This window comes from Taeniopygia guttata, chromosome 4, assembly GCF_048771995.1.
Source record: "Taeniopygia guttata chromosome 4, bTaeGut7.mat, whole genome shotgun sequence".
Lineage (NCBI taxonomy): Eukaryota > Metazoa > Chordata > Aves > Passeriformes > Estrildidae > Taeniopygia > Taeniopygia guttata.
This window is the reverse complement of record NC_133028.1, coordinates 61,442,508-61,465,488: the sequence shown is the minus strand read 5'-3', so window position 1 is coordinate 61,465,488 and position 22,981 is coordinate 61,442,508. Positions and strand designations below refer to the sequence as shown.

General features: G+C 43.1%; 1 protein-coding gene across 2 annotated transcripts; it reads left to right on the top strand.

The window, feature by feature from the left end:
• The first annotated feature begins 881 nt into the window (after positions 1-881).
• SETD7 (SET domain containing 7, histone lysine methyltransferase) lies at positions 882-21,796 on the top strand. Of its 2 annotated transcripts, none has more exons than XM_002193167.6 (8): positions 882-1,035; positions 4,690-4,819; positions 8,953-9,154; positions 12,137-12,326; positions 13,954-14,035; positions 14,718-14,835; positions 15,123-15,280; positions 15,785-21,796. In XM_002193167.6, the coding sequence occupies exons 1-8, from the start codon at positions 996-998 to the stop codon at positions 15,963-15,965; spliced, it is 1,101 nt and encodes a 366-aa protein (XP_002193203.1). In that variant the 5' UTR covers positions 882-995; the 3' UTR covers positions 15,966-21,796. The 2 variants fall into 2 exon arrangements, 1 of the variants encoding a protein (XP_002193203.1); XR_012055769.1 differs by having other exon boundaries at positions 898-1,035; positions 8,953-9,298.
• Positions 21,797-22,981: the final 1,185 nt, after the last annotated feature.

Sequence of the window (22,981 nt, the reverse complement as noted above, 5' to 3'; positions counted from 1 at the left end):
TGTCCTGGGGGGCATCAGGCACAGCATCACCAGCTGGGCAAGGGAGGGGATTGTCCTGCTCTGCTCTGCTCTGGGGCGGCCTCACCTCCAGTGCTGGGGCAGTTTGGGGTGACACAATATAAAAAAGACATGGAGCCATTAGACAGAGCCCAAAGGAGGGCCACGAGCATGGTGAAGGGCCTGGAGGGGAAGTTGTATGAGGAGTGGCTGAGATCACTTGGTCTGTTCAGCCTGGAGGAGACTGAGGGGAGACCTCAGTGTGGTCTTCCACATCCTCATGAGGGGAAGCAGCAGGGCAGGCACTGATCTCCTCACTCTCCTGACCAGTGGCAGCACCCGAGGAAACAGCCTGAAGTTGTGTCGGAGGAGGCTTAGGTTGGATGTCAGGAAAAGTTTCTTCAGCTAGAGAGTGGCTGAGCCGGTTAAACTGGCTCCCCGGGGAAGTGTCACAGGACCAAGCCTTAGGGAGTACAAGAAGTGTTTGTACAGTGCTCTCAGGCACCGGGTGGGATTCTTTGTGATGCTGCTGTGCAGGCCAGGAGCTGGACTCGGCGATCCTAATGGATCCCTTCCAACTCCGCATACTCTGTGATCCTGTGGTAAGAGCAGCAGCTCAGCGGTCCCTGGTGTGGCAATGGAAAAGGGGTGTCCTGCAGCTGCTGGGCACCCTCCGGCTTCGTGATGTGAACTGCAGCAACGCCGGTCGGGGTCAGCGGACCGACGGATGGACAGCACGGAATGCGCTGGAGGACCAGCGCTGCGCGGGCTGGTTCCCTCGGTGCCGTACGTGGGGCCACACGGCACCAGCCCGGCCCGACCCCGACCCCCGCGCCATCACCCTGAGGGGCGCGGCCAGCAGCTCCTCCCGCCCCGCTTTGTCCGTGGTCGCCGGGGCGGGGCGGGGCGAGGCCCACCCCCGGGAGGATGCCGGAGGCGGGACGTGGGGCGCCCGCCCCCGGTACCGCGGCTGCGCTTTGCCTGCGCTCGCCGCCGCCATGGACAGCGACGAGGAGACGCTGGAGGAGATCGTGGAAGGTGCGTGTCCCGCGGCTCGGGGAGCGAGGCCCGCCGGCGCCGGGCGCTGCTGCGGGAGCTGTGGGGGCGCGGGGCGGGGGCGGTGGGGGCGGCGGCGGCGGAGCGGGGCGGCCGCGATCGGGCGCGGCGCATGACATCAGTGCGCTTATGCAACGGGCGGGTCGCGGCCGCGCACGTGGCGGAGCGCGGCCGGGGGGAGCCGGGGCCGCGCTGCCGCCCGTACCGGGCGGGCGCTTCGGGCGCCTTCCGCCGCCGAGAGCTCCGCGCCCCGGCCGCGGGGATGGCGGCTGCTCAGCTCTTATTGTCAAAAATAAGTCACGGCCGTGTGTTCCTGCCGCTGCTGTGCCCCCGTGCGGGCGGTGGCCTGCAGCCCGCACTCCCTGGGCGGTGCGGCCGGTGCCCGGTCCTTCCCGCGGCGGCTGAGGGACGTGGGGAGAGCCGAGGGAGCCAGGGCTGCAGTCACATACGTGCAAATGGAGAAGGAGAAAGAAAGAGCGACTCCAAGAAGATGCTGTTGCCATAACCATAGGCAGCCGGGCTGGAGCCGTCTGTATGGGAGCGGGGTGGGCCACCTTATAGCAAATATACACCCTCTGTGTGCAGGTCGCTTCTCATGTGTGCATAACTAACCCTTGAAGAGTTCTAAACCCGGAGGCACATGTCCTCTGGAAGTGAATTACTGATGGAAACCTTAACAGGCAGGGATGCAGCTCCCCAGCACGCTGGGAAACAAAGCACGGCATCTCCCTCTGTGGGAAAGCACCGGCTCCCCAAAGATTCCCGCAGAGGGACCGTGGTCCTGCCGGGAATAGCAATCCAGGGTGTTCAGCCGTTGGGACAGGGAGCAAGGAGCTGCCTGAGGTGATGCCCATGTTCGCCGTGGGCCGTGTGTCTCCTGTGGCAGAAGGATTAGGCCGCAAAGCGAGTTGCTCCAAGGAAGGCGTCTGTCTTGCACGGCAGCTTGGTCTGACAGCAGATGTGAGCTGAGCAGCTGCTGCTCGGAGCTGGATTCACTGTCTGGTGTGTGATGTGGGAGCCAGAGAAGCTTTGTTGCGTAGAACATGGGTCTGAGGGAAGCGAGGCTCTGCTATGGATGAGGTGTGCCCTGTGTCCTTACAGATGGGGTTTTCCACTGCCTTTCCTGCCAACTCCTTAAATCTGTGGGTTGCAGCTGTCTGGGGCAGGGAGTCGTAGTTTTCTTCCTTGTATCACAGATAAAGTGTTCTGCTGTATTCTGGATTTTTTTTTTCATCTCCATGGGCTAAGGAAACACATTTTTAAAGCATCTTTTTTTCAGCAGTGTATGTGGTTTTTTTGAATGAGACAGAAGCAGGATGCCCTTTGGGGTGAACAGGATTTTTCACTTACCCAAAGGAAGTTAGAAATACAGAAATAAACACTTCTACTTTTGTAGGGGGGGGAAGTTTTGTTTTGTTGTGATCCCCCAAACATTCATCTGGCATCTTTGTGGCCAGAATCTTTTACTGATGATGCACGTTTTATGTCATCTGTTAAGTAATAGTGATACTGACAGTAAAGGACTTTTATCTTTGATTTGTGTACATCAGTGGTTTCAGTGACTCCATTGTGAACTAGCCCCTATTAGGGTAATTCATTTTCTTTAAAAGTTCATTGTCTGAGCTTAAGAGGAAGTCTTGGGAGACCCTTAATGAAGAAACAAAAGTGAGGTTTTACAATAATTTTAAAATATGTTTAGACATTTTGGGTATATTTTTTTTTTGCAAATGAAGGAGAGTGGTGAGAAAGGGAAGTGCAATGCACTGCTCCCCACAAAGTAATAAGGATTTTTTCCGTTGACTTAATTTGAAACAGAATTAGAGCCAAAGGCCTCAGCCATACAGAAAAAAAAGTTGTATTTATGTTATGAAACTTGAAATTGAGTTTTTCCCCATGATATTGACTAAGAGAGACTGTGTTTCTTGTTTTGTTGCAGTGGTGGGGGCATCATTTTATTTTTTTTTTTAATAAGTGGAAACTTCTAGCATATTAGAATATTTGGATTCTTTGTATTGTGGCTGAGATTAAAACCCTGTATAGAGGCCACTGGATCAAAGCTGACCATTTTAAATCTCCGAGGTATTATGTATCCTACTGTGCAAAAGGCCTAACATGTGTTCTCTGTACAGGCATGGCAGCTTTTTTGTTGGGCTTTGCATTCCAGCAAAATCTTGACAAAGATGAATAGTCACAGAGAACAAAGTTGCAAGAGTTTGTTGCTGTTGAATTGGGTATTTTTTTAAAAATAGTATAATGTCCCCATATTATCAGTGTTATTTTTTTTAATCCAAGTATTTTATAAAATTTTACCCCTGTAGTAAGGGGTAGACAGGGAAACTGGTATTGTATTGTTCAGGGTTTGTTAACTTACACCAGTGTACCCTTCTGTATTGCTAAAACTTAATTTAAAAGGCTTTTAATTAAAACTCTATGTGTTAACATAGTTTTTGGTATAAAAGAGGTGTCCACATCAGAAATGTTACTGACCTTTTAGTTTAATTGGTCATTAATTTATTGGTTATTAATTAAGTTTGTTTCTGCCTTTCCGTATGTGTGATGAACCTTTTCAGTTTAGGGAAAATTTGGTCAGGGAAGCGCTTGACCCAAAGCCTGCAGAAGTGGATGCATACACTATCATCTCTAATAGGCTGTGTATGCGTCACCAGGAGACTGGAGGAATCAGATGTAATGTTTTAGTTAGAAGCATGGAAGAACATAAATATAGGCTAGCTGTTATTTATTTTGCAGTTTTCATGCAAAATTTTTACCTGGTAAAATGTCACTGTAGGAGCTGTAGCACCCATTCAGGTGTGTCCCTGTGCTGAGAGCGGCCCTGCTGAGCTCTGCAGCCAAAGCTCACACAGCTAAACCAGGCAATAATCATAGTTTGAAACACTTCTCTGTCGTTTTTGTTTGGCTTTGAAGAGGCAGAGTTAGAAATGCAATAGGAGCCTTATTATGCTTTAACTTATAGTTGCTCAATAAAACACAAACCATGCAGGTGAGGATCCAAGTGTGTTGTCTCTGCTTTCCCTGTGCAACAGCTGTTATAGGGAAAACTGATATGGCTGGGGGTAGGAACAGGATATAAAGTGAACACGTCAGAAAGGCACTGGAGAACAGCATTTAAAATATTAAATACCACATTGACTGATGTATGGCAAGGGCACAGCATTATGGATATTGCTTACTTTTATTTCTTTTCACATTATCATAAGGCATGTGTTTATGAAAAGAAAAAAAAATCTAACATTTTCTTATCCCATTCTCATCCATAAATATATGTTTTAGAGGAAGAATTGTTATACTTTTAAAGATACATATTCATACAAGTTAGAATAATCTAAACTTTGTTTCTTTCAGAAACTACTTTTGCTTATTATTCTCTCCTCTCTCCTGTTTCTCATCCCTTTTCTTTTATCCTTATCTTTTATTTTTATTTAAAGCTATGTGTTGCACAAGTACAGACTTCAGTTGTACAGAATGTCTGATCACTGTTCCTAACAGCAATGATCTGAATTACTGTTTTGTACTAGGGAGCTACTGCATTTCAAGTAGCTACATAATGAGAGCAGATATAAAATCTTGCATAATAATTAATGTGTTCTGTTGCTCTTTGTTTGGATTTTATTTCAGGGCATCTAGATGATGATGGGCTGCCACATGGATTCTGTACAGTAACCTATTCATCAACAGACAGATTTGAAGGAAATTTTGTGCATGGAGAAAAGAATGGCCGCGGCAAATTCTTCTTTTTTGATGGAAGGTACACTCTGACTGATTTTTCTTCTGTATTCCTCCTTCTGCTTGTAGCTATGCAAAACTAATCTATATTGATTGTATACTGCTGAGTTTCTTGATAAGATTTTTCATTAAAAACTGTTGCTGAAAAGCTTGCTGCTGCTGTAGCCATTCTTGTGGTGGCTTTGTGTGTAATGAGGTGCCTGTAGTTGTTTCCTGGAGGGACAGGGCAGTGGTGTGAGCTCTTTTAGCACTGTAATGTTATGAGCTTATTAGAAATCATAAGAAATGAGAGGTGGTCAAAACTACTGAAAACTATGCTGACAAAGTTCATTACTTCAGGTGGACTTCTTTGCCTTATAGAGCTACACAGAAAGTGCAACTGGACTCGGAGCTCCCTGTGCCAGCAGGGACATAGGACCTTGACAGAGAGGCTTGCCTTCTGCTTTGTCAAATTGTTTATCAGTTAAAGGACTGAGTTAAATACAGGTTTGTTAGCAACTCTAGTTAATCCTCTGCAAGTTGCTTGTGGCCTGATTTACTTTCAGAAAACCCCCTATTATTTCCATTCTTTTCACTGGGAATTGTGATGGTGAAATTGGGCTAATCTGTGCCTATCATGTGTTTTCTGCTCTGATCCTCATTACGAACACCTTGTAAGTCTTCCCGCCACCACCACTGCAGCATTCCTGTCTGCAGTTGCTCAGAATTTCCTCAGAGGGAGCAGCAAATGTATAAAATGACACGATTCTTCATGGTTTTGCAGCTGTTGGTGACACTCTGAATAGCAGCTGTTAAACTGACAGTCATGCCGGGTCGACTCTCTTCCTGCTCAGCAAAATTCTGAGCAGGAGCAGAGGTATTGTGCTGTCTCAGTGAGTCAGCGCCTTGTCTGTACTTGCCTTTCCATTTGCTTCATACTAGGGATTGTGGAGGTTTTTTTCATGAGAAAGATAATATATTTATTCAGTTATGTAGTAAGGGATTAGGCCTCCAAGCTTGGATGAAGAAAAATCCTCACTGTTATTGGTAATGGCCTTCTTAAATCTTCTCTGAGTAACTGAAAATCAGGACTGCCCAGCAGCTGAGTTCTCTAAAATAGTTTTGGTTTAAGTTGTTAGACAGCATCTCTATGGACACACATATATAATGTTTCTGTGCTGGTGGATGATCTCAGCAGAGTAGTTGCTGATTGTACAGTCAGAGGAACTGACCCATTATTTTGTTTGTAGGGCTGCTCCTCCATGTAATCCAGGGTACAGGCAGCATTTAGTGGGAAGAGTCAGGTTGCTGCTGAGCCTTCTCTGTAATGCTTCAGTGTTGCCAACTCTTTTATTTTTTTTTTTTTTTCTCTCTCTCTCTCTATTTTCATAACCCTTAAAAAACTGGAATAGCTGGCCACTGATGACTTTAGGAACTAGCAGAATGAAAATATGCAAAAATAGTCTGCAATGTGTTTTTGTAAAATGAGATATTTTCATTAACTGTTATATATTTTAAGTTAGCTAAAGCAGCCTTAACTGAGCAGTAGCTAATTACTGAATGATGAGCAGTAGCTAATAATTTATCTAGCTACATCCAGCTAGCAAGACTAAGTTGCTTTCTGAAATGGATGGTTCAGGAATCATGACATGTTGTAAGAATGACCTGGCATAAAACAGGACATGCTGTTTCCATTAAGTGTGCCATGGACAAGGCTGAGTGCTCATGAAGATGAGAAATAAATATCAAAAATGTCTCAAAACAGGTCTCCCTTTGCAAAATCCCGTGCAGTGACGTTGATTTCAGGACTCGTGGGTGTGTTTCCCTGGCAGGCTGCTGAGTAAAAGCTGACAGCTGTACTGCTGTTCCTCTGTTGTTGGGGAGCAGCTGAGTCCTGTCAAATACAGGACTGGCTGCATTGTCAGCATTCTCATTTTTTGAGTATGGGGCATAGGACTGGCTGCCTGGCTGCCTTGTTTGGTAAAGGAAATTTCCCTTTACTAGAATAACTGGCCCTTCCTCTTGATTATTTAAGGGAATGGAAATCTGGAATGAAATATCAGTTGTTTTTTTCCTTCCCCTTCAAGAAAATGCAAAAAGTCACAACATATTCTTTAAGAGAGAGAAGTTTGCCCTGGCATACTCCCTGGTTTGGACTGTGGACTTGAACTTTTCCTTGGTGCCAGTGGTTCTGGAGTGTATTTTGCCGAACCCTTTGCACTATAAAGGCAGGCATGAGAGCCGTGCTTGTCATGGAGCTGGAGCTGCCCTTCTGCCCTAATTGGAAACTCCTGTAAACTGACATCTCCCAGAACACAGTAGAAAACTATTATTTTTAGGGAAAAAGTTTTCCATGTTTCCATATAGAGGGAGCAAGAGATAAATGGATCAGTCTCTATAGATATTAACTTAATCCCTGGAAGGATATTGGAGTAAGTATTTTCCCCCCCCAGTTGTTAGATAAGAATTATCTTCCATCCCTTCAAGGCATAGTGGATAATAGGAAGATGGTACATCTGATAAAACTTGACTGCGGTAGGATTTATGTTGTCAGAAGTACGATCATGTGAGAGGCAAAGCAGAGAAAATACAGGTTAGTTCAGGGTTTGTATTAAAAAGGTTTTGCTTATGGAAGACACAGAAGCTATTTATTAATCTTTGTGCTGGTGAAGTCTTAGTTGCAATTGTTGTGTCTGGCTGCAGACACCATACTTTGAGAACTTAAAGTGAAGTGAGGAGCAGGGTGGAAGTAGCTCAGAAATTCTGAACAGCATAAAAGTTGCTGAATCTGACCTTTTAGGTGAGCTTGAAGGACATAAAACATCCTTTTGATTTCCTTAGATGAGATGGATCTTTTGGTCACTGTTTGGAGCTTAATACAAAGAGAGAAAACATAAAAGTTTGAGTTACAGTAAAAGAAAATATATTCTTTCCAGGACTGAAGCATTGTTGTAATTTAGCAATGTTTTAACTTCAACTAGTGCAACTAAAGGTAACAAGACAGGATTTTTGACTACATAAACTGGGGGTGGCTGCTTCTTTTAAGGAGTAATCTTACATGTGCACGCTATATAACTAGTGATCTGTGGTAAATTAGAGGGGAAAGTGGCATCATTTATAGTTAAGTAAGAGCACTGATTTCTGGTGGTTCCGTCATTGTTCCCTGTGCTGTAGTGCCATAGCTATCTGTGCAGTTCTGTAGCAACTGGCTCAAGAAATCATTTCACTGAAAAGTAAAATTATTTTCCTGCCCCTTCTTGTTTTGCATCTGGTGTGCACTGAGGCTCTTACTGTAATATATTTTCCCATGGAAACCTCATCCAGCATGAAGCTTTAGAAGCTAGAAAGTGAATTCTGAAAAAAACATTCCTTTTGCAGCTCTTGCAAATCTGTATGGTAAAACATGTAGACTCATGTGCTCACAGACACTGTTTTAGCTTATACCTTAGACATCTGCATCTAAAAAAGAATTATGCAGTGAAGATATGTGTATGCAGGCAGCTGGCTGTTAGCTAAGTGTGCTGAAGTAAAAGCTAACCAGGTTGTGTTCCCTTACGCTAATGAGAAGGAAATATCTGAATAGATCCTCTTTTATGGTGATAGTAAAGGGTTTGCAAGACAAACCAAAATGAAATATTTCTTTGTTTAAATCCAAGTGCAGCACTAGTTCTGTTTGACAGGCTGTGTTCAATTTTAAGACAAATAGATGAAAAATGGCTACTTTTAGTGGTGCCTGTACGAATAGCTGCCAAGTGTATTGCTGGGGAGCTGATGCTGAACTGTGGCAGGTTGCAGTTCATTCCCTGTCATAGTTCACGTGTACAGCAGCTCAATTTTGTCTCTCCAGAGACATGTCGGTGGAGGCCCACACATAGCAGGTAGAAAATCCTAATGTGAGAGTAGCCTTCTTGAGCAAGAATTCCTCCTTTGACCAGGAGTGTCCATTTGCTGACTATTTTAGCCTACAGAAAATTCCAGGCACGTGATTGAGATGAATGATTCTGTGTCCGTGCAGCACACTTTGATGAAAGAGTGCTGTAAGTTGTTTTATGCCTTTGGAGCTCCATAGAAATAAATTTCTGGTTTTCACCTTGGTGTTCCAGTATGTTGAGGTTTTGGGCTCACCTCTGAGAGGTGAACAGTTTTCCACTGCTGTTTTCTTTCACTCTTCATCAGCACCCTGGAGGGGTACTACGTTGATGACGCCCTGCAAGGCCAGGGGATCTACACCTACGAGGATGGAGTGGTCCTTCATGGTACCTACGTGGATGGAGAGCTCAATGGCCCAGCCCAGGAGTACGACGGTGACGGAAGGCTGATATTCAAAGGGCAGTATAAAGACAACATCCGACATGGAATCTGTTGGATTTATTACCCGGTAAACCTGACCACCTGCTCTCCTTATTGTAGAATTATGTACCTTTCTTTTCTCCCCAGCTGAAAGAAATACCCACCATGACCCAGCTATCCAAAAATCAGCACACATGGATCTGGATAAAAGATCTGGGCCTTCTGATTTTGGGTAATCCAACACAAAGTTAAAAGATTTTGGTGTTGAATGTTTGCCCAGTAGCTGAGATTCAGTGAGGTTGCAAGATGCCTGCCACCATTTTCATCTTCCAGGAAACCCAGCCCCTTGGAAGTGCATTTATACATAATTTGTATGTAACGTAGAAATAGGATGTCTAATAACTTCTGCATTATCTCTTTGGGAAGGCTGGATTTTGTCACTTTGTAATGGTGGCTGCAGGTGAGGAGCATGGAAGCCATGCCAGTTATTGCAACCCTTTGCTTTTATTAAAGTAGGAGGAGAGAATTTGTCTCTATTTCTGCAGGATATTGTTGGGGTCCACGGTGGTGATGTACGCAGCTTTCCCCTTGTGCCAAGGGATAGGAGCCAGGAGAGCACCAGCACAGACACACAGACAGACAGACATGCACACACATGCACACGCAGCAGCTCGGCAGTGAAGACACGCGAGGGTCCAGGCACGGAGTTCCGACATGCTTTATTTCAGGCCACGCTGAAGGGGTCCAGGAGCCAAAGACAAAAGAGGGTCCAGAGTATAAACACAGGGAAAGAGGGGTGGAGGAGACCATCAGAGATCCAGTGGTCTGAGGGCTTGGGCAGTACACAGGGAAAGGACCAATAGGGAATGCCAGGGTGGATGGGCAGAGTTACACACAGTAGGATTACAGGGAGTGGAGAACTCACTAGAACATGAACATATAAGGGTAAAAGGAGTAGGGAAGGCCAGAACTGGGTCAAATTAACACAGTGCTGCAGAGCACTATGGGGGAAACTTCTTTCCTCACCCGGAGCTGTGAGGAATGCCTGGAGCCTAAGGTGCATCTCTCCAGGGGATCACTGTTGTTCTCCCTGCAGTAGGCTCACAGGCCTCCACAGAACATTGTGTGAAGATGGCTTTGCCTAACACATGAGATGTAACTAGTGTGAGAACTATTGCCTCTGACTGGAATTGTGGACAAGTGATTTGCTAGTTAAACAAGCCATTATTGTATATTTTTGAATTTTGATGTTATTTTTTAATCATGCTAGTTAAGGCAGTGACTGTTGTATAGCTTTTAGGGAGTTTTTGATGCAAATTTTTTAAAAATATAATTCCTATTAAGCCTTACACAATAGAGTTGAATCTTTTAATCTTACCTCGTGCCAAGAAGGAGGTAATGTCTTCATGTAATTAAGTTGCTGGTCAAAACACAGTCTAATTCTGTGCTACATATGGCACAAGCTTTAGTTGCAGATTGATTTCTAAATGCTTACCAACACTGGCTGTTCCTTTTATTTACTGGTTTTCATTACTGCCATTATTAGGATCAGCAAATGCTTGGTGTATGCTATCACCCTCTAGTGAGGTAGGTTGTTAGGAAGTTTTCAGTACAACAGCCACTCCCAGGAGCAGAGCTGCAGTAGAAGACAGCAGGAGACTCCTCACAGTGGTGGCGAATTGTCCCCACAACAATCACAGCCTGTCTTATTGCAGATGTGGGGAGAGAGAGAAGGGGAGGGAGGGAGCAAAAGAAAGGAGCTGAGCCAAGCCCCTCACCACCCAGCCAAAATCTCAGTATCTTTGCCCTTCCAAAGAAAACCCCCATGCCAGGTGAAGAAAGGCAAACATTCCCCCTTCTCTTCCTCCCAGCCACATCTTTGGTTCTCTAAGTATCCGTAGTTACTATTTTGTAGCAACAGATGAGACAAAATAACATGAGAGAAAGAAACAAAAGGAAAAATGCTAACCCCCAAGAAATTGTTAGACCTGTGGTAATATATGCATCTCATTTCTGCAGTTCTGGAAATAGATCTAACTTGAGCTGCAGGCAAATCACAGGTGGCAAAGCCCGGGGCTGAAATGCATAAACTTTGAAGGGAAGAGTGTTGCTGTTGATGGTTTCCACAAAAAGATGTTCTCACTGATTATCACCTGACATTGAGGGGCATTCTGGGAATCATTTTTCCTTAATAGGCTCACATCTTTAGAGGTACCATGAATTAGCAAGGTAGCGTTAAATCTTTTTTTCCTTCAGGACAGTATCATAGGAATCAAACCTGGACATTTGTGTGGCTTTGGTCCTTGTTTTGCACACTGTACACATAAAACTTCCACCAAATGAAACTGAATATTTGTGTCATTGAAGGAAGGACCTTGGGTTTTGCCTATTCCGAACAACATAGAAAATCAGTTTTATCCTAACTGGAATGACTTCAAGTTGCTTCATGAGTCTGTTTCTACCTAATTTTCATAATTTCACACCTGAACTTACTGATGCATTTTAAAAAAGTTGGGGAAAACCCTTTTCATTTATTGGATGTTGTCTAGAAAATAGAATAGATCTTCCCAACAACATTAGAGTGAATATAAAAGCAGACTTTTACTTGAAAGCTGTCAGGTACTCTGTATGGTGAAAACCGCACATGGTACAGTAACTTCACCATTTTCTAAGGTTTGTTGATTAGTGTAATTATCATGTATTGTCCAGTTAAAAGATTAGTTGATTAGATAATATTTCCTTGGGTTCTGCCCCACTGGAAGCAGTCCCCAGGCTTCTTTTTCCCACTTTTGTTAGGTTGGGTCCAGAGTCTCGTTGGAAAACAGAATATTGTTGTAGTTGGTACTCTTCTTGGAGTAAGACTAAAGAATACTTTAGGAATGTGTTTAGAAGGTTAGCATTTGTTCATAAATGTAGGGGAACATAATAGGAAAAGTAATAGAAGCTACAGCCACACATTTGCAATCTACAGAACTACTAATACATGAAAAATATAAAAAGCTAAAAATCTTAGGCACCAAGGATAGTAAAGTATAATTAAATGCCTTTTCTTTCTTGCCTGTGCTCTCAGGATGGAGGCAGCCTTGTGGGAGAAGTGAATGAAGATGGGGAGATGACTGGAGAGAAAATAGCCTATGTGTATCCTGATGGAAAGACTGCATATTTTGGAAGGTTCATAGACGGAGAAATGATAGAAGCAAAATTGGCAACTCTGACAGCTGTTGAGGATGGGAAACCTCAATTTGAAGTAGTTCCAGGCAGTAAGTTCAGCTAACACAAACTTGTATTCCTGCTACCAGCCTTTTGCTGCAGACAGCTTTGTTCCTGTGATGCTCCTCACTGGAGACTGGCTGTGATGACACAGGCTGTTAGTGAGGGCCCCTTTCTCCAAGACACATAGTTGGGCAGAGAGGAAGATGGTCTTTGTCCTGGAAACAGATGGGAAGTGCCCCCTGTGTGGTCCTGTCCAAGTGCATTTCACAGCCCTTCTCTCACTCCTGTGCTCATGGGCGCAGTTCTGTTTGTCACATATCCTGCTACTCTCTGTACCAGATGGAAAACCTGTTCCATTCACCCTGATGAGGAGGTACATCTACTTCCTCCGCTCCAGTATTTCTTGCAGTGAAGTAACTGCAAGAGGAGAGCAAGACCCTGATTTGGTTGTAGCTCTGTCAGCTGGGTTTGTGCAAGTCAGTGTTTGCAATGTGAATGTTCTGGCATCTGCATTGCTGGGCTGAGATTGGAATTAGCGAGCCAGATTCAGTCGTTGTGTAATAGTCTGATTCACCAGCACCCTACTGTGTGTTTGGTCCTGCTGACAGAAAGTGGCTGTGAAGTGCACAGGCATAGCGTGGGGCCTTCTCTACCTAGTGGCTTGAACCTATAGTTCTGGAGTGGGTTTGTTGTTCTGAGGTGTCTGTGATGTTTTGGAGGAGTGTGGGTTAAGCTGCAGTAACAAGCAGGGACTGCTAATGCATTTATTGCTCTGCCAGCAAAAATTGTCTCACTTGATACGAAATAGGCACGTAAAGCTCAGTGAAACGGTATTGACAAGCAAATGCATGAGAGTTTATTTTCTCTTTTATTTTATCTTTGTTATGATAGCAAGTCAAAATTTACTTAAAACTTACTTTGTTGGAGAGTATGGTTGTGCTTTGTAAACAGGATGAAGTTATACTCAGGGGGAAGCTGCCTTTGTCCAGAACAGATATTGGATTCCAGGGGCAAAGGCCTTATATCAAATTTTGTAGTATTCTGTTCTGTGGGGTTTTTTCCCATCTTATTTCCACCTTCTTCTTAATCTGTGTCAAAGATAGTCCTCCCATTTGGGACAAGGATGTAAGAATATAATTAGAGCTGTACCTCTAAGTTGCTTATTAATGACAAAAAATAAAGGACTTTAGCAAGAGTGCTTTCTGATTACTAAATGTTATTTTCTGTCTGAAGTCTTTTTAGGATCTGGACTAGAAAATATTTCATATTTGAAATAATCAAGTTTTGTTTTTTGGTTTTTTTTTAAATTATCTGATGAATATAACCTTTTCAGTTTTGTGTTACTTAAATTATATTTAGAGACACTAGGAGGGTCAGTTTTGAAAGAGTATCCAGTCCTCCTCTGCAAGTTGGTAATTTGAAGAACATGTGTATCATCTTTTTGTGTTAGCACTATTACTCTAGATTTTTGAGGGGGGGGAAATAATCAAGAAGCAGTATCTCACTTAAGACTTTTTACAGGTGCAGTTCTGTTTAACACCTTTTCTTAGAAGTGTAACATTTTTTGCAGCCATTAGAATTTAATTTTTGAATGTCTTGATTAAGTTAAGGATTGCATACCCTCAGTACTGCGAGTTAGTTTATTTCCTTCATTGATGTCTGATTTTTTTTTAGGCCCAGTATACAGTTTTGACAAATCTACGTCATCCTGCATTTCTACAAATGCCCTTCTTCCTGATCCTTATGAATCAGAGAGGTAATTTTTTTTTCTTCTCTCTAAATTTCTTTACTGTTACCTATTTAGGGCCTAATTTTACAAACCTTTCCTGATCTAAAATGTAAAAGGCTATGTAAAGGTTTGTAAAATGGAAGCTCTGTGTGGCTTCCTAACTGTAGGCACTTTCTAAATAAGTGCCTGCAGTTATCTAATATCTAAATAAGTGATTAGTAAAATGCTTGCTTTAATTTGCATTGAGTACTTGAAGATGTGGGGCATCTCCTTGAGAGCTCTTGCTTCTCAGTGCATGTGTATACCAGCAACCCCAGCTTGGTGGGGACTTCTGGGGTTCTGATAGGTTATTGAGGATGTTCCTGAATTGAAGCCATTATTGTGGAGTTATAGTTGATTGGCACTTTAAAAAAAATACAAGTTTTCCAAGTCAGCCCAAACTTTCCACCAAACCTCAGTTTTGACAAAATAGAGAGAACATATGGAAGAGAGGAAGGAAAGAAGTCCCATAAAGAGGTTTATAATAATAATAATAATAATAATAATAATAATAATAATAATAATAATAATAATAATAATAATAAGGTTTTGCTGTTATTATTAGCTTTATTGTTACACTGAAGTATTAGGCTTTATCCCAGTAGTGTTGTACTTCTTGAAAATTAAAACTGCAGCCAGTCACTGATTCCATGCCCTGTTCCTCTTGTAGGGTGTATGTGGATGTCTCTCTCATTTCCAGTGCTGGAGAAGGATTGTTTTCAAAAATAGCAGCAGAAGCCAGTACAGTGATGTCCTTCTATAACGGAGTGCGAATTACACACCAGGAGGTAAAGAAAAGAAAAAAGTCAGTCTGAATTTTCATTGCTCCTCCTGAACTTTTCATAGTAGGATCTAACACCCACTACCTCCCCACCCTTGATTTAACATGATGGAGTTTAATTGGAAGAAAGTGGATGCTCACCTATGTATAGATTTAAAAAGTGTGGGTTGTTCTTTTTAATGGCATACCCTGTGAAAAGCTTTATTTGCATATATTTTGAATGTTGGCTTTCAAACTGCTGACAAAGTTGACCCCTCCTACACACAGACATTGGATTTTTGCCTTGCAAACTAGGTAGACAGCAGAGACTGGGCCCTCAATGGAAATACAATATCCCTGGATGATGAAACGGTCATAGACGTGCCAGAGCCCTACAACCACGCTGCAAAGTACTGTGCCTCATTGGGGCATAAGGCCAACCATTCCTTCACTCCTAACTGCACCTATGAGCTGTAAGTACAGCCCTTTGTTTTAGGGTAGAGGCTGCAGCCTGGCTGGCTGGGCTCACAGTGGGTCCCTGGACAGCTGGAAGAGGACCAGTGGTGGGCTGGGAGTAAAGAGTTGAGGCATTGAATGAACTTCTGCTCACCTAAGCTGAGTTGGAAATGGGCTAGCATTATGGGTGCTTGATGTCTTTGGGAACTTACCATGGAGCATCTTGAAGTGTGCAACTTGTTAGTTTTGTCATGATCTTTGAGTTGCTTCTTGATTGTAAAATGCATCATCACAGTTCTCTTAATCCTAGCTTGGCTAGAACTGCAGTGTATTTGCTGAACTACCAATGCTTTGATAAATCAATTTTTTTGCTCATATTCTTAAATATTTATGAGATTGACTCAAGACTGCTAATTCAATATCAGATTATGCAGTATTGCTCTGAAATGAGTAAATTCTGGAACTGTAAAAGGGGCTGGCAGAGTTGATAGCTGATGTAAACAAAGATGTTTTTTTCCTAGGTTTGTTCATCCTCGTTTTGGGCCCATCAAGTGTATCCGTACCATTAGGGCTGTGGAGAAGGATGAGGAATTGACAGTGGCTTATGGGTATGATCACAACCCTGTGGGGCAGAATGGGCCTGAAGCACCAGAGTGGTACCAGCTGGAACTGAAAGCTTTCCAGGCTGCCCAACAAAAGTGATATGGGAGCACCTTCTCCGTTCAGCAAACTGAAACAGAAACCTGGATCTATGCACTACCTTTATACTGAAAACTGGACAACCAGGGATTGTTCATGCTGTTGCATCATAACCTTGCATTCTGTGTTAAGAGATAAGTTCCTTGGATACTAACTAGGTGTGACTATGTTACTCATAGCAGATTTAAAAATTAGCTAGCATTGCACCAGTCTTATCTGAAAAAATTATTTAATATTCTATACAAGATGTGGTATTCTTTGGTAGCTTCTGCTTTTGCACCATATGCAAAGATGCCAAAAGACTAGAAGGAAACTAAAAATGGGTGTATTGTTCACTTTTAGTCGGCAGACTTAGTGTTGCTCTCTACCTGCCTAGGCATTATTGTGCAACTGCATTTTGCATATATGCCACTTGTGATGATAACAGTAATATTTTGATATTCTCTAATAGTAGCATAATTTTGCCTTTTTAAACCTTTGATCTGAATCTTGCAATAGAGCAACTTATTTATTAGCATATAGGAGGCTGGGTTTTAACTCCCCTTTCCTCTTGTCTGAACATTGTTCTTTCTACAAATCCTCTTTTGCAGAAGAAAATCCTTTCTAACTAGTGGAAAGGCTTGTGTGTGTATGTGAGAGTGCTGTGTGTTGGTCTCTGTGGCTCTCTAAATAGTATAGCAACGTGTCTAAACCTAATATTTATCTAGCCTGTACGGCTGGCTTATTTTATTTAATTTATTATCATAACATGCAAATGAAGCTGTTCTTTGCATGAAGTTTTTGTGAAAAGGAGAAAACAGACTTGATGTAGAAAGACTTCCAGAAGTACATGTTCTGGAAGACAAGCACATTGCTTGCATCCGTGTTCGTGCGTTGACTGTTCAAGTGGCCAGTTCTCAAGGCAAAAGATGCTTGGATCTCCCATAGATTCTCTGAAAGGAGGTGCACGTATTTGAGGGCAGGCTGTAGTCCTTGGTGAAGGAGAGCTGTATCTTTTCACTTGATGTTCACTTGATGGAACAACATAGCTTTATAGCGATGTTTTAGTAGTTCTGGTTTATGACACAGTGAATTAATATAATATGAAGTATCAAAATAAGATTATTTTTTAAGAAGAAAAGATATTAAAAGATTGTTTTTGAAAGACAAACAATTAATGTAAAAACATCACTCGATGCTCATATTTATAAACAGCAGTCAGTCCATAGCTTTGTTGCAGCCAGCAGTGGGGGCTTGTGAATATTCATCTGCAGGGCTATGTTCTGGGGTTTTTCAGGGTTAGGGAAAATGTGTGGTTTTTTAGATACTGTACTGGGCTTGCCTTATGCTATACAAGAGAGAAATCATGTATTGTCTTGGTCTGGATACTGGAGCTTTTCTGAGACTCTGATGTTCTCTTGGGTTTAGCAGCTTAAGAAAAACTCAAATGCATTTGCAACACTTTCTTTAAATGTTTGTAATTTTTAAAAGTTTGTATATATGTAACATAAATGATTTGGGAATCAGACCTACCTTTCTGTTGCAACACATTTTGGTTGCTTGCTTGAACTGTTGGAGGCATCTGGCTGTCTGGGGAGCTGGGCAGGGAGAGTCTGTTGGTACCTGCAGGTAGAAGGATGAGGCTGCTGTTCCATGCAGTCTGAGAATCCTTTCTTCGCTATCTGTGGAAAGTTAGGAATTACTCATAACAACCTGGGCTCTGTTTAGTCCTTGTGGCTGCTCACAAGCATTTTCCATCACCTCATCATTTCAGTTTGCACAGAAGCTGCTCTGTGCATGTGCTGAGGCAGGGGACAGGCAGGCTCAGGGTATTGTGACACTCTTTCAACAGTGATCTGCACATGAGCTGTGTCATCTCCCATCTCCTCGTGCCGGACTCTCAGGTTGCAGCTGCGTGTCTCATCCACAGCAGAGGTGACAGGTCAGGGACTCACCTGAGTGTGCAGAGACACAACCAACCTCACAGGTGATGGAGAGTTGGCAAAGGTCAGTCAGCTGCTCAGCATGACTAAATGATTCTCAAAAAGAAATAGGCATGACTTCATCCATCTCTACCTGCCCATGGGTCATTACTTTAGGTCATCAGCCACTTGCAGCTCCCTCTGGTAGGGAGCTCTTACATGTGTCTTGAGAATTATTGTGCCAGGATTTGCCAAGTTTGCAAAGTTGAGGCTTGAGTTTAGGTGCAGGAAAGAGCAGAGGGAAGATGTGACTGAGCCCTTCTGGGAATGGATGGTAACTCCTCCCACCATCTTGATAACCTGGACTGGACTGCTGGCCTCTCTGTGCTCACTGGGCAATTGTGTTTAAAATGTTCTGATCTCTACAGCTCCTTTGCCTGCATTTCTGATCAGTCTCTGATTCCTCTGCTAATCTCCTGTGTGGAGTTGCTTATGTTTTAATAGATTTATTGGTCTTCATATTGCCTGATTTTGAGATAAATAGAACATAGGTGCTCTTTGTGCATCAGGCTTGAAGATTGTATCCTAAAATAGGGAAATTCTAGGGAAAAATGGCACTGAGGTGTCCTGTGTCTTCTCAAAAAATTTGGTGAGAGTCAAGCAGATTCTTTTGTACATGTGTGTAGCCTGGTAGGTAGCATGCCACAGCTGTGGCTCTAGTCTCTGTTATATCTGCTATCCTTCTCAGCTCTATAAAATCTGTTGGTCCTTCTATAGCTCCCTCCTTCAGCGACCAACCTGCTATAAAAAGTTACGATTACAGAGCTGCTTTGGCTTGATTCAGGACCAAGCCTTTTAACTCTGCTTTGTTTTCTCTCTCTTCCTGGTCTGTTAGAGTGGAGATGGCTTTTGCCACTGGGTGGTGAAAGAGCTCAGTGTGTCCTTCAGAGCTGTGCATTGGCATCCCCTGGTTCAAACACAGGTTAGTTACAGAACTCCAAATAATGCCTTAACTTGGTCAGTGTGTTGCAGCTCAGTTTCTGGGGCTCACTAGAGAGCAAGACCAGCTTCACACAGCTCCTCATTGGTAGTGTGATGACATCCATAGACACAAGACCCACATCCAGCCATGGTTTTCATTTGGGGAAGACGAAGCATCACCTTGCACAGCAATCTTCTTGGGTCTGTAGGATGCAGCTGACTACTGGTGAATATGCAATAAGTAAAGAAGCTCCACTTCTTAGAGTCTGGCCAAAGACCTTTCCTGTCGGTACAGAAGCTCACTGAGAGAAAAGCTGATGCCCGTCAGCTGAGCCTGAGTGAGTGGCTGGCTCTCGGGATACCCATTGTGACTAAAGAATAGCATAGGAAAACCCAGAATTGCTGCATTTTTCAGGTACAGATCAGTTCTCAAAATCTGCCTTCGGTCTGCAGTACTGCACACGGCTTCTCTGTGATGTGGTAGGGTTACTTGAGCTCCTTTATAAGAAGCCTGAATTTCCCTGTATTAGAGACTGCTGATTGTCTCTTTTGAAAAAAAAAAAAAAATCAGAAGTGGATCTTCCTGTGATGGCAGCACAGGGTTTTGTTACCAAGAATACAGAAGCTTTGTTTTCTGGAAGTGGCTACTCTTGGAGATGAGAGCCAGAAAAGTTGCTGCTGAGAGCTGCCTGCTGTTGGGATCACTCCACTGGATAAGAAGGGAAACAGCTTAGGCCATGGATGGGGTGTCTGAAATTGAGTCTTGTGATATAATTTTACTTTTGGGGATCCTGATTTTCTTTTAACAAACCTGAAAAAGCTTTTTATTCCCTTTTTTTAAAACAGTAATCATAAAATACTTACCCTACATAAATACCTGTAAATCTTGACTGCTGAAAAAGTCAAATCAAATACATGGAAATGGCTTTTCAGCTGTGAGAGTTTTTTACTTTTTCTACAGTTGCCATGATACCTCCTAGGATGGCCCATGCTTTTAATCAGGTGAAGCTCCTGGGGAGGTTGTGGGAGCTTTGGGAGGCCATGGGGTGAGGCTGCATGTTTTGGGAGTGACTAGGCAGGCTTCTCCTTGGTACAGCCTTTCCAGATGTGGAAGTGTTGCACAGACAGCAATGTTTTTTTTCCCGGGGGTCTTGTAGCATGTTGCTAGAAGCTGGAAGCAACATGCTAGAAGAAGTAAGAGCTCTGTCAGGGATTTCTCAGCCTCTGTCAAGCACTGGAGAAGCAGAGTAGCCGACATATCCCATCTGGTAAGAGAAACTCATAAATTACAGAAATTGACACTTTTTTTTTTCCTTCCCAGCTGTCTGCCCTTGTCCTCCAGTCAAACCAGTGCTCACCACTTGGGTTGTGCCAGGGGTGCAGCAGTGTTGCTTCTGTCCCCTTTCACTCAATTTGATGGTCTTTAGGAAAACGCTGCTGTTGTGATGAGGTAACATTACACAGAGCCGAGTTTCTCCTGTGGCCCAGCAGAATTGCTGGAGCTGTGGGTGCCTGAGGGCTTCACCTCCAAGCACTGAAAAAAACCAAATTGCTTTGGAAACAATGGTACTGAAGTATCTTCTTACATGCTGGGTGCTGCCTGTTCCTCACTTCCACTACACTGCTGTGTGCCCAGGGCATCCAAGCAAAGAAAAGAGGTGTGGGAGCAGCTTCATCTGTGACTGGAAATGGGCTTCCCTGCAGTGAACTTGTTCCTTATGCTTCATGTCATGGAATCATGAGAACTGTATTTTTGGACAAAGAATTTATAAGTGGTCTTATGAGGGATTTTTTTTTTTTTTTAAGGAGAAAAAAGGTGCAAGATTAAGTGCATATTTACTTGTCCCAGATCAAAGGTTTTGAACACTAAGGTCACTCTGTCTTGACTGGACCCTCCTCTGTCTTTGGGCAGTAGAACTTCCTGCCCTTTTTCTCTTTACCGTGTTACTGTAACTCTTTATTTCCCCTAGGAGAAATACCTGTACAAAAATTATAAGCAATTAATAGTTCAAGCCATAAAATCATGAGTGTGGGAAGACCTGCTTTACAAGTTTTAACATTTGTATGTAAAATGAAGTTTGTATTAAATATTTTCATGGTAGAAAGAATATTTAAACAAAAAAGTTCCAGTAAGATCTAAACCAGATTTAAAGGGATGTCTTTTTGTAAGATGCAAGTGTAATTGAATACCAGTAAGTAGATAATGTTGTTTTTTTTTTAGGGGAGATGCAACAAATGATCCTTACAATTACAAATGGTTGTTCCTGCTATTTGAGGAAGTATTAATGCAGCATTACATGCAGCCGCCATAAATAATTGCAGTAGCAAGGCTAGTCGCATTTTCAAGACGTACCTCTCAGCTTGTCTCTTCATGATATCTTACAAAAGACCCATCCCTCCTTCCTATAGATTCCCTTCTAGAAAACTTTTCCTACTGCAGCTGTAACAAGTTTAACTCTGAGCTAAGAACCAGACTAAAATAGTGTATTACTTAACAGTTTCTGCTGGGCCTTCTGCTATTTTAATACTCTTCAGCCCATAATTACTGGGTGTCTCTGTTCTGAAGAACTAAGTGCTAAAGAATAATCTTTGGGGTAAGCTTATACGTGTGTTAACAGTTAACCCCGGAGTATTCAACTTGTGTACAGTACTTGATAGGTGTTTTATGACATTTGTACTCAAACTATGAGCCTTACTGAACATCTGTAAGTTTATTCATGACTTTTAAAAAAACGGAAAACTCTAAGAAAGATGTTTACATGAATGATGTTTGCCCTTCCTTTCATGTTATGAATGGGGTTTTTATAGTGTGTTTGGGGCGTATGTGCAAGGAAGCAAGAGAAGTATTTCTGGGGAAAAACAGACTTGACAAACATTTGTAATAAGTGAATTTTAAAGATTGCTTTAATTGCGCTATGAAGGCAATGCAAAAATAAAATATTCAACAGAAAACCATTGTCTCTCCTTGTTATTTGTGAGTCACAGTTTGGGGCATCCTCTGACCTCTCCCTTTTCCTTGCGTCCTTTGTGACCACAGTTTTGCTGATGCACAGGAGCAGGATTTCATATGGTTAACACACATCTAGGCCACGTTATGTAAATAGTGAATGAACACCTGACACCACTTGTTGGTTTTTTCTGTCATCTCTGCTGCTTTTATTACTCCTCTTTTTCAATGCACATAACATGGGCTTCAGTTGTATTGCGGTATGGAAGAACATCCCTCCCAAAGTGTTGTTTTTAAGTATGGTGGATTTTCCTCTGATGCAGTGGGAAGGTGCAGCAGGGTGCCTTCCAGCCAGTAACCTATTCCTCTGTATCCTAATTCCATTTACACGTCCTGCCGGGTGAGTGGTGAGGAAGGGGCTGTGCTTTCAGTGCCTGCCTTGCCTTCCCCTCTGTGATCCCAATTGGCTGAGGTAACTCTCCTGCCTGTGCTGGGTGTAGGTGTGCAAAGGCTGTGCCCTCCCTTCTTTGCAAGGATGCAGAAATGACATTGCCACTTGAATCCTCACAGTCATAATGGGGCTGGGAGGACGATGGGTGCTTGGTGTGCATTTGCAAGCTGCGTGGAAGATGACAGTGGGATTGTGGATGATGCCATGTGCTGGCTTCAAGCAGCCTGGCTGTGTTCAGTAATGCCTTTGTGTAATAACCCAGTACACTGTGGAGGTACACTGGATTTATGTAAAGAAATTATACCTAACCTGTGAGCTGATTTCTTAAAAATGTTTCAGGGATAGGCAGGTTTTAGTGGTGTGCTTTTTAGGATTTGGCTGGAGGTGCTGGGGGGATATTAGAATCATAGAATTGTTGAGTCATCAAGGTTGGAAGAGACATTCAAGGTCAACCAGTGTGACCATCCACCTCCCACTAGCCCTGTAACCCCTAAACCACATCATCCAGATGCCTCTTGAACACCTCCAGGGATTATGACTTCACTGCCTGCCTGGAAAACCTATTCCAACACCTTACTGCCCTAACAGTGAAAATTTTTTCTAATACCTAATCTGAATTTTCCCTGTCTCAGTTTAAGGTAATTTCCTCTGGTCCTCTCACTGCTGACACAACAGGAGAGATTGATGCCCACCTTATTAGGGCCTCCCTTGAGGGAGTTGTAGAGAGTGATGAGGTTCT

Bases quoted from the DNA above. Each gene is read 5' to 3' on its own strand.
- SETD7 (XM_002193167.6), top strand. From the start codon at position 996: ATGGACAGCGACGAGGAGACGCTGGAGGAGATCGTGGAAG. The intron at 9,155-12,136 runs GTAAACCTGACC...CTGTGCTCTCAG, and splicing joins TCTGTTGGATTTATTACCCG to GATGGAGGCAGCCTTGTGGG. The intron at 15,281-15,784 runs GTAAGTACAGCC...TTTTTTTCCTAG, and splicing joins CCTAACTGCACCTATGAGCT to GTTTGTTCATCCTCGTTTTG.